General features: G+C 32.6%; 1 protein-coding gene across 1 annotated transcript; it reads right to left on the bottom strand.

Moving 5' to 3' along the window:
* Positions 1-6,217: 6,217 nt before the first annotated feature.
* Positions 6,218-10,698, bottom strand: LOC130941000 (ruBisCO large subunit-binding protein subunit beta, chloroplastic). The gene is made up of 14 exons (XM_057869330.1): positions 10,331-10,698; positions 9,837-9,962; positions 9,345-9,482; positions 9,137-9,232; positions 8,775-9,017; positions 8,456-8,690; positions 8,145-8,314; positions 7,864-7,941; positions 7,699-7,770; positions 7,510-7,614; positions 7,274-7,366; positions 7,098-7,190; positions 6,694-6,817; positions 6,218-6,430 (listed from the first exon to the last, which is right to left on the bottom strand). The coding sequence occupies exons 1-14, from the start codon at positions 10,550-10,552 to the stop codon at positions 6,417-6,419; spliced, it is 1,809 nt and encodes a 602-aa protein (XP_057725313.1). The 5' UTR covers positions 10,553-10,698; the 3' UTR covers positions 6,218-6,416.
* Positions 10,699-10,947: the final 249 nt, after the last annotated feature.

The following is a 10,947-nucleotide window of genomic DNA, read 5'->3' as shown; positions in this document are numbered from 1 at the left end:
TAAAAATGCATCACAGATCCCAATAGAGTATCTGGGATAAATGGGATAAGTGACATAAAATCTCATTATTCATGGGTAATTGAGCTTTTTGTGGCGCTAAGGCTAGAATCCTGAGCTTCATTCTCCGATCTGAAAGATCCGACCTTGTCTGTGACGTTTTGAGTATGATCATCAGAGATTAAATTGCGTGAGCTTCACTCTCATTTAGATCGAATGACCACTGACCCTGGTGTTTGATGTGGATCAGAGGAGATTAATGACCACTCACCCTAGCTTTAATCACTTACAACCTTGCCATTGAATAAACCACTCATCGTTAAAGTAGCCAGTAAGAAGTATTAATCCAAAAAGATAAGCATCTCCAAGGCCTTAACCGATTTTCCATCATTGTTTCTATACCAATTCGGTATTACTTTATTTATTATTCTATTTTATGCGCCTACAACAACAACACTCTTTTCTAATCGCCTGACTAAGTCTAGCAAGATAACCATTGCTTGCTCAATCCAACAATCCTCGTGGATCAATCCTCACTCATTATATATATATATATATATATATATATATATATATATATATATATATATATATATATATAACTCATAATTACATAATTCACTACTCAAAACCAATTCCAACAACATATCAACTATGCATTATCATACTATTCTCATCCAAATCATCAATTATCACAACATCTCATCTACACATATCAAATCCATCCAAAAACACAATTCAAACTTAATCCTAGAGACATCTAGCCTAGAAATTCTCATCACACCACCTGATACTTAATTAAAACTTAAATCGTACCTCTAGTAATGGCGGTTCACACACAACACTTGATTTCTTCACTCCAAGGCTCACCCCAAAAGTTTCACAAGCCAATTCAAGTCATCAAAGTGTGCCAAATTCACCCAACAACACTAACATAACCAATTTTACATATACATTACTCTAGGGTTTACAAAATCTCATAAATTACAAGTTGGAGGATTCTTACCTTAACACATGAAAATAGTTAATAAAACTCATCAAAAGCTCATACTAAAGAACTCCTAAACAACCAAAAATACAAGATTTTCTCAAAACCAAAGCCAAACTCGAAATTAAGAGGGAAAATGAAAATTGGATAGATGAGAATGAAATATTCATCACAATACCTAAATAGAATTGAAGAGGATGTGAAGAATGACGTGTGGCCATAAACAGCTTGTCAATCGAAGCTCCGGATCAAAAGTTATGGTGATTTGAAGTTTTGGAAGTTAGGATTTCTCTCTTCTCACCTCTCTTCTCCCATTTCAACATCTCTCTCTCATTTGTCTAGGTTAATGAGCTGAAATGCTCATAACTAATGTTTATATATGTTGGGTCTTGAGCCCAACTTGGGTCCGGATCACATATATGGTCCGTTTGGCCTAACTTTGGTTCAAACTTTTAAGATTAGCGTTTTAACTCACGTTTTAAATACTTTCACCTTCTCAAATCATAAATTATAATTTATTAACTTTTCTTGCTCATAATTACTTTACTCGGCTGCAGTACCAAACAGATCTCAGTCGGTACTATCGGTCAAATTTTGAATGTGCGTTTTTATGCAGATATCTATGTTTTTCGACTCAAAAAAATTCATTGAATCCAAATATCATATTTAAATTGTCAAATTTCGATTACTAAATTTTCTAACTATTTTCATCCATATTTAATTAATTACTTGATTAATTTTGGTTTGTCCGGGTTTTATAGAATAAATCATCGTTAATGCATCTAGACCCACGATTAGGACAATATGAACTAAAATTTCAAAAGATTATATATTTACAAAGAATATCAAATGAATTGCCTAATACATTTTCTGATATAAAGAGGATAATCAAATTCTATATACTAGCTGAAAATGTACCAATTCGAATTGATGTTGCAGTTCGACAAATAGCTACTGAAACAAGTAAACGCCAAAAGTGTGGTATACCAATTGGTTACAAAAATAAAAATTCTCGAAAAAGAAAAGAGACATTTGATATTACCGAGACAAATGATACTCCTATTGAAAAAGATAAAGACATAGAAAGGATACCAGTAACTGTCTAAAATTCTGATACAGTGTTAACCTTAGAAGACGTTCAGGTACCTAAAAATTCTAAAAATTATGAAAATGATGAGATCTCGATAAATTATATCTTTATAGACGAAAATTAGAACCGAAATAAAATAATTGTCAATGAAATATTTGCATATAATGTGGCATTACACATCATGCATGAAAGTAAGGATCTTGAGCCAAGAACAGTCGAAGAATATTGACAAAAGAATATTGGCCAAATTAGGAAGAAGCTATGAAGGTTGAGTTAGACTCGCTTGCAAAACTTGAAGTCTTTGGACCTGTAGTCCGTACACCAGAAGATGTAAAACCTGTTGGATACAAATGGGTATTTATGAGAAAACAAAATGAGAAAAATGAAGTTGTATTCTACAAAGCTCGACTTGTGGCACAAGGCTTTTTACAAAGACCCGGTATAAATTATGAAGAAACATATTCTCCTGTAATAGATGCAATAACAATGCATTATTTGATCAGTTTATCTACATACCATAAATTACATATACATCTAATGTACGTGGTGATAGCTTATTTATACAGATCATTAGATCGTGATATCTATATAAAAATCCCTGAAGGACTAAAGATATCTAAACCATACAATGAATATTCGTAGGAGTCATACTCAGTCAAATTACAAAGATCTTATATGGTCTAAAGTAATCTGGACGAAAGTGGTATAATCATTTTATTGAGTATCTAGCCAAAAACAGATTCAAAAATGATGATATCTGCCCATGTCTTTTCATAAAGAAATATACATCTCGATTCATTATAATTACTGTGTACGTTGATGATTTAAATATCATTGGAACTCATGAAAAGATTCCAACAATTATAAAAGCTCTAAAAAAAGATTATTGAAATGAAAGATCTTGAAAACACTAAATTTTGTCTCGACCTACAGATCGAGCATATAAACAATGGGATCTTTATTTATCAAATAACTTACATAGAAAAGATCTTGGAGAAATTTTATATGAATAAGTACATCCATTAAGTATGTCAATGATCATAAGGTCTTTGGATGTGGAATAGGATCAATTCCGTCTTAAAAAAATAAAGATATCTTTGATTATGTAGTTCCATATCTTAGTGTCATTGAATCACTAATGTATCTTGCTAATGATACACGACCTGACATATAATTTGCTGTAAATTTATTAACAATGTGTCGTTCCTCTCCAACCAGAAGACAATGGAATAGAGTCAAACAAATTTTTCGATATCTTCATGGAACAGTTGATATGGGACTGTTTTATCCATATAAATCCAAGTCACGATTGGTTGGCTATGTAGATGTAGGATACTTGTCTGATCCACACAAAGGAAGATCTCAAACAGAATACCTATTCACATATAGCGATAGAGCTATATCATGGAGGTCCACGAAACAGACGATAGCAGCAACATCCTCTAATCATGCTTAAATACTAGCGATACATGAAGTAAGTCACAAGTGTTTTTGGCTCAGGAGTTTAATCCAATATATTCTGTCATCATGTGGATTGACTGATCATAAAATAGCTCCAACTGTTTTATTTGAAAATAATACAACATGCATTGTTCAACTTAAGGGTGGATATATCAAAGGTGATAGAATAAAGCATATTTCTCCCAAATTTTTCATCACTCATTACCTTTGAAACATTGATATATCAAATTGGGATGCGTCGATTTTGAGATTTTAAATAATGTCGACATGAGGGAGATGTTGTACTCTTTTGTTTCTTTGGCCAGGTTTTTATTCCTATTAGGTTTTTCTTGACAAGGTTTTTAATGAGGCAGTTCTTATGCAAAGGATATTGTACTCTTTTTCTAACACTAATTTTTTTTCATTAGGTTTTTCTTTAATAAGGTTTTAATGAGGCATAATCTTAAATGGATAATGAATATCCAAAAGGGAGTGTTGTGATATAGATGCCCATTAATATCTATGACTTTCTTTATCATATGGGCGGCTCAACTTTTAAATAGTGAAGGATTCAACTTCTCAAGTCAGACTGAAAATAAAATTTAAAAATATAAATTTTATACGTATATAAATAAAGAAGCATGGTTTAAGGCAAAACATACTCAACAGTTTATAAAATAAGGTAAAGTACTAAATTGGTCTCCTACATTTGGGCGTAATCCTGTTTTGGTTCTTAAGGTTTAAAGTGTCCTATTTGAATCCAAAAAAAATTATTTAGCTTTAATGTAGTCCCACCGTGATGTCAAAATTAAATAATTAACGAAATGTCCCATATGACAGCAGTACAAGAACAAAGTCGATAATTTAGAGAATAAGTACAAGCTCCAGATGCACAAAATTAACCGTAGATATATCAATACATTTATTTATCATTCTTTTTAGTTCTATAGAAAGTATTTCATTTAAATTGTAAGAAAAATGATAAATAAATGTATTGATACATTCACGGTTGATTTTGTGCCTTCGAAACTTGTACTTATTCTCCAGATTATCGACCTTATTCTTGTATTGCTATCATGTAGGACATTTCGTTAATTATTTAACTTTGACCTCACGGTAGAACTACATTAAAGTTAAATGAAACTTTTTTGGATTCAAATAGGACATTTTAAATTTTAAAGAGCAGAACAGGATTACGTCTATACGTAAGAGACCAATTCAATACTTTATCCTATAAAATACTTTTCTCTATGTGTATGCTCATCAACATATAAAAGAGTTATTTATTTATTTTATACTATTTACACTTCTTTATTTTATATTTATTTATTTTTTCTTTATTTGTTTATTTCACAACATATGCATATTATTTTTAATAAGCATGATGAAAATGATATATAGTGCACTACACAAACCGAAGGAAATTTTCTTAAAGTGGAGATCTAGGTGTCTAACCAACCCAATTGATATGCACTAATGGGGACAAAAGAATCTCCATTCAACATACTCCGTTATTAAATGCAATGAATATGTTGAAAGATTACTCCCTTTTCACCTTGATTTCTTCATTCTACTCGTGCTAAATTATAATCAATCTCAAGTCACACATGTCCAGTCCAATAATGATAAAGGCACACAATTAAATGTATACTAGTGTCTTGTTGGACGTTTTCTACTCGTTAAACTTTTTTATTAGTTAAAAAAAAAATTGATTAGTTTGGACTCAAATATAATATAAATACAAAACAAAAAATATTAGTCACTTAATATTTATATATTTTTTACAATTGATAACCCAAAATGGCTTTAATTTAGTGGTTAAAAAACGTCTTTGACATTTATAAGTGAAAGGTTTTGAATTTAACTCCTCCCAAACCATTTTAAAATTAGTTCCAAAGACATTCACATATGTGAACTATTTGACCCAAATTTAACTAAACTTTTTTAAGTGAATTATTAGATCCACTCAATTTTAATATATATATTATTTTTTAAAAATTAAATTGGTAGTAGATAACTTTTAAAGACTAAACTAAAGATTTTACTTTTAAAATTATGATCTACTTCATGTTATTAGCATATCAATTCTAATTCGTGATTAATCTACAAATAATTATACGCTACCCATAATTTTTAGAGGAAAAAAAATAATTATTCTGTTAATCTCTTAAAATTTTTATAATTTAAAAATTTATAATAAATTCTTATATTAGATAAAAAATAGTCATTATATATTTATTACTTGTTATTTTTCAGAAAAAAATACAATAATCTTAAAATATTTACGTTTAAAATATTTAATAGTTCATCTTATATCAAATACAAAAACATATTTCAACACAAAAATAAACATTTAGCAAAAGTATGTATTTTTAAAAAAAAAATAGTTAAAAAGCCTAATTGAAAGTTTTAATTTAATATAAAAAATCTAACTAAAAATTTTTAAACTATAAACATATAATTAAAAATTTGATCAAATTATAAAAACCAAACAGAATAATTAAGCCAACAAAATAATACTAAAGACTTTTTGGGTAATAATAAAATACAAGGTAAGAATATTCTTTTTAAAAAGTAATAATAAAATACCAGGTTTGAATAGTCAAAAAGTAAAAAACTGCACATAATCCAACTTGGGAGTTGCGAGTAGTAACGATCGTATTAGGACTGAAATACTCTTATAACAAAAATGGGGCTGGAAATGAACAGCAAAATTTTTATATTTTTATTAAACTTAAAAATAAAAGACATCGTTGGATCTAATTAACCACACTATCCGCACAGATTTAAGACTTGTTGCTACAAACAAAATAACCTCCAGATTATGTATTTCATCTAAAAGGAGAAAAAAAAAATACTGCTCCATGATTAAAGTAGCCGCTCCTCTACTGCTCTAGTGCTCTACATACCATATCCTGAAAGAAAAAAAGGGTAAGCACAATCAACCAACCAGACTTAATTGGTATAACCTATCTTCTTTACACCAATATATGAATGAGATGCCTGATACATAGTTTTTTAGCAAAACACCATTGAATCTAAAGTAGTTATTTCGTAAAATAATTACCAGATAAAAAAGAATGAGGAGGACAATTTTTTGTTCTCAATTGATAGGGAATATCTGACCTTCAAATTATCATACAATAGCAACCTTACATGTATTATGCGATCCACATACCTGAATTGTCCATGGGATTACCGGCAGGTACAGGCTCGGGTTCCTTGATCTCAACAACCACACAGTCTGACATCAGGAAAGTTTTAGCAACAGAGGCTGCATGCTCTAGGCAACATCTCACCACCTACGCAAAAAGAATAAGATTCTTAGTAACAAGTTTCATATCAAGTAGATCACGGAAAGAACCATAATTGGAAACCTTTCATGGAAATCTCAGGTTCCCTACAGCCAGTTGTGAAACTTAATAGTAATAATTAAAAAGAATTCGGTGTGTCATTTGTCTAGTTAAGCCAGTTATAGTGCACCATCGTAAAGAAACCAGCATACTAAAAGATAAAATTTGCTAGAGGATCATATGCAAATAAAACAAAAACTAATGCAATAATAGTCAAACAGAAATTCACCTTTGTTGGATCAATGATTCCAGCAGCCATTAAATCTTCATATTTCCCAGTGGCAGCATTATATCCATATCTATGATTGTCGCTGGAAAGAACCTAATCAAAAGATGCAGAGTCGTAAGCACTCGAGTGAAATGATAGAGTAAGGAGGCATGCACAAGATATCAAAATCTGAGTACCTTCTCACTGACAACACTGCCATTTACACCAGCATTCTTGGCAATTAATTTCAGAGGGTAACTAAGAGCTCTTTTCACAATATCTGCTCCAACCTGCAACACAACGAAATACAATAATTTTGAAACTAGAGACAATGAGCAAGCCAATAAGTAGTATTTGCCATTGCACAAAAGTGGGGAATGTTTCAAAGCACCCAAACAAATATATCATATGCCTAATCAAATAAATGACTCACTTTCTCTTCATCATTGTCAAGGCTATCTTTGATAGCATCCACTTTTGAAGCAAGTCTCAATAGAGTGCATCCACCACCAACTACAATACCTTCCTCAACAGCTGCCTGAAGAATCAACAAACAAATCAGACCACTAATAAAACAGAGTACAAAAATGCCTAGTGAATCTTACAGGAAAGAGAATCATACCTTTGTAGCATTAAGAGCATCTTCTACTCTCAACTTCTTTTCTTTGAGCTCTGTCTCAGTTTGTGCTCCAACCTGCACACGTATAAAACAAACTTGGACGAGTCAATATTGCTCATACAAAGTTCATAGTTAGATTTTTATTAAATAATTCAACGTGTCAGTTACCTGTATAACAGCAACACCACCAGACAATTTCGCTATTCTTTCATTAAGCTTCTCCTTTTCATACTCTTGCTCTGCAGCCTGAAATAAACATAAAATTGTTAGAACCAGAAAGAATAATGAGCATATCTACCAGCACTACAAGACTACTGAATTCAAGGAGTCTCAATAAATATTCATTCTTTACAATTTCCCAATGAACCCCATACAGAGATATTTGCATCTGTAAAATGTCTGAAAAAGAGAGATATTAAGATGGAGTTAGGGACAGGCAAAAGATAGACCTCAATTTGGTTCTTAATTTGTGCAACTCTCTTGGTCACTGCTTCCTGGGTACTTCCATCACCAACAATTGTGGTTGTGTCCTTGGTGAGTACCACCTTGGAGGCCTGCCCCAAAACCTCTTTCCCCGCTTTGTCTAGAGTAAGGCCAACTTCCTCCCTGATTACAGTACCTATAATCCCATTGGTTAGATAAATAATATATCAAACAGTTACAAAATGGCTGCCAAAACTAAAATGGAGAAATATTTGTGGTTCCAACTTAAACCAAACAAATATTTACTTGAAGACAAAGAAGCAGTAAATTTACAAACCTCCAGTCAAGATGGCAATATCATCAAGGTACTGGCTCTTGCGTTCTCCGAATCCTGGGGCCTTCAGTGCCGCAATCTTCAGTGATCCTCTAAGTTTGTTCACCACAAGAGTTGCTAGAGGTTCTTGTTCAATATCCTCTGCAATAATCAAAATAGGAAATCCACTTCTAATTGCATCCTCTAGAATGTTAATTAGATCCCTTGCATTGGTTATCTTCTTATCAACCAACAGCAACTGCACAAAATACATAGCACATAAGTTATGATGAAATGCAAGGAATGTGAATATATCACTTGCCGGACAAAACAAATGTCAAACCTTGCAATTCTCATATTCAACAGCCATTTTCTCACTATCAGTAACAAAGTATGGTGAGATGTAGCCACGATCAAATTGCATCCCCTCAACAACATAGAGGTTGTTATCTGCACTCTTTCCCTCCTCAAGTGTCACAACACCCTTTCTGCCAACCTTGCTCATTGCTTCAGCTATCATATTCCCGACTTCATAGTTGTTTCCTGCACTGACAGCAGCAACATCTGCCAACTCACCATCTTCAACCTGCATTCCATACAAATTCAACCTTATACACATGAAACGCCAGAATACATTAAGGACTTGAAAACCCAACATAATGAACATGCTCAAAAGTGAAGGAAAAAGAAATATGAATGCATCACCTCCTTTGACATCTTTTTAAGTTCAGATACAAGTGCTTTTGTTGTCTTCTCAATGCCACGGGTGATGAGCACAGGGTTTGCACCAGCTGCAACAACCTGTCAAAATTTACAGCAATGAGACCTAAGCAACTGTGACAATAAGCAAAAGAACAAATCAAATGAAACAAAGCAATGGTTAATATACAATTCTGCAAAAGGAATAACTTACCTTGACTCCTTCAGTAATGAGACCCTGAGCAAGAACAACAGATGTGGTTGTTCCATCACCAGCTAAGTCGTTTGTCTTGGAAGCTGCCTGTCTCACCAATTTGGCTCCAATATTCTCAACTGGGTCCTCCAACTCAACCTTTTACAAGTCAAATAAAATTTAAAAATCAATCAGAATACATTTTGATTTAACAAATAATAATAATAAAGAAAAAAATTCTAGAAAAAGAAATTCTAATTTATTTTTGTTTTTTGAAACAAAAAGCATACAACACAATATCAATAAATTACTCAGTAACATATATAATCTTCAGAGCATCAAGTGTTCAATAAACATAAAACTATTCTAACATATACAAAGCACCAAAGCTATAACAAAATTCAGAAGCAGCACCATTTTTTTTTTTTTTCAGAATTCATAAAACAATAACTCGGATTCAAACTAAAGATAGAGAGTGACAAATAAATAGGTAGAACACTGCACAGTGCACACCTCTTTGGCAACAGTAACACCATCATTGACAATCTTAGGCGAGCCATACTTGCTTTCCAAAACAACATTCCTTCCTTTAGGACCAAGCGTAACCCCCACCAAATCCGCCAGCTTGTTCACACCACTCTGCAATAGAAGTAAAGATAACCCACATAGGCATTAAAAAAATGAAGTTTCTTATAAATGAACAACAAACCGGATAATATAGCATATCGGCATTCCTCACTAATACATTAACCTAGTCTCTAAAATTATGAGTACTGAAAAGAAAAATCACTAAATTTTGAAAATACTATTTTAACTCCTCATATTGCACTTTAACCATATAATTATCAATGTACCAATACTATTTCCACTCATCCGGAAATAACTGAGCTTTAAAATACTATAACTAGAAGCATAATGTATAAAAACTAATCTCATTTCAAAAATATCGAAACTACTTGAATCAAAGCCTGCAATTTCGCTGGTTAATAATAAAACTAAAACTATACCTGGAGCTTCTTGATAGCTGAGCCATCCTTGTTGAAATGCAACTCCTTGGCCATAGCAGAGACCTTGGGACACCGATTCCTCCTACCGATAGCAACGCCGCTCCGTCGCGCTTTGCCGGCGGCAAAGGGAAGGGAAGAAATGGCGGCAGAGGAAGAGAATTTGTGCGGCGGTGCGACAAGTGAGCCGGTAGAGGAGACTGCTGAGAATGTTGACGACGCCATTGCCTCCCCAAAAATTGGACAATAACTCAAATTAGGTTTAAGAAAGATTGCGTGGGGTATATGGATAACGCTGAGAGCTACACTGCTTTCTCTTTTTGGCGAAGTGGCTGAGCTGAGAGAATGAGCAACTGAGCGAGTGAGGGATTAGGTTTTTTATTTAGTTTTATTTATCTATCTCTTTATTTATTTATTTATTTATTTATTTATTTATTTATTTTGTCGTTGTTTGCAATGGAACAGGAGATAAATTAGTGGTGAGAGATTTCATCCTGAAGGTTCTGTGTAATTTTAGCCGTTTGATTCCACATCAGAATTATTGTTTTGTCTTGGATTTGGAATGGTCTAGAACTTGTGGTAATATTCTCTTCTTTTAATATCCGATGTTCTGACTTTCG

Source organism: Arachis stenosperma, chromosome 7, assembly GCF_014773155.1.
Source record: "Arachis stenosperma cultivar V10309 chromosome 7, arast.V10309.gnm1.PFL2, whole genome shotgun sequence".
Taxonomy (NCBI): Eukaryota; Viridiplantae; Streptophyta; class Magnoliopsida; order Fabales; family Fabaceae; genus Arachis; species Arachis stenosperma.
Note: the sequence above shows the minus strand (reverse complement) of the source record. Positions and strands in the feature narration are given on the sequence as shown.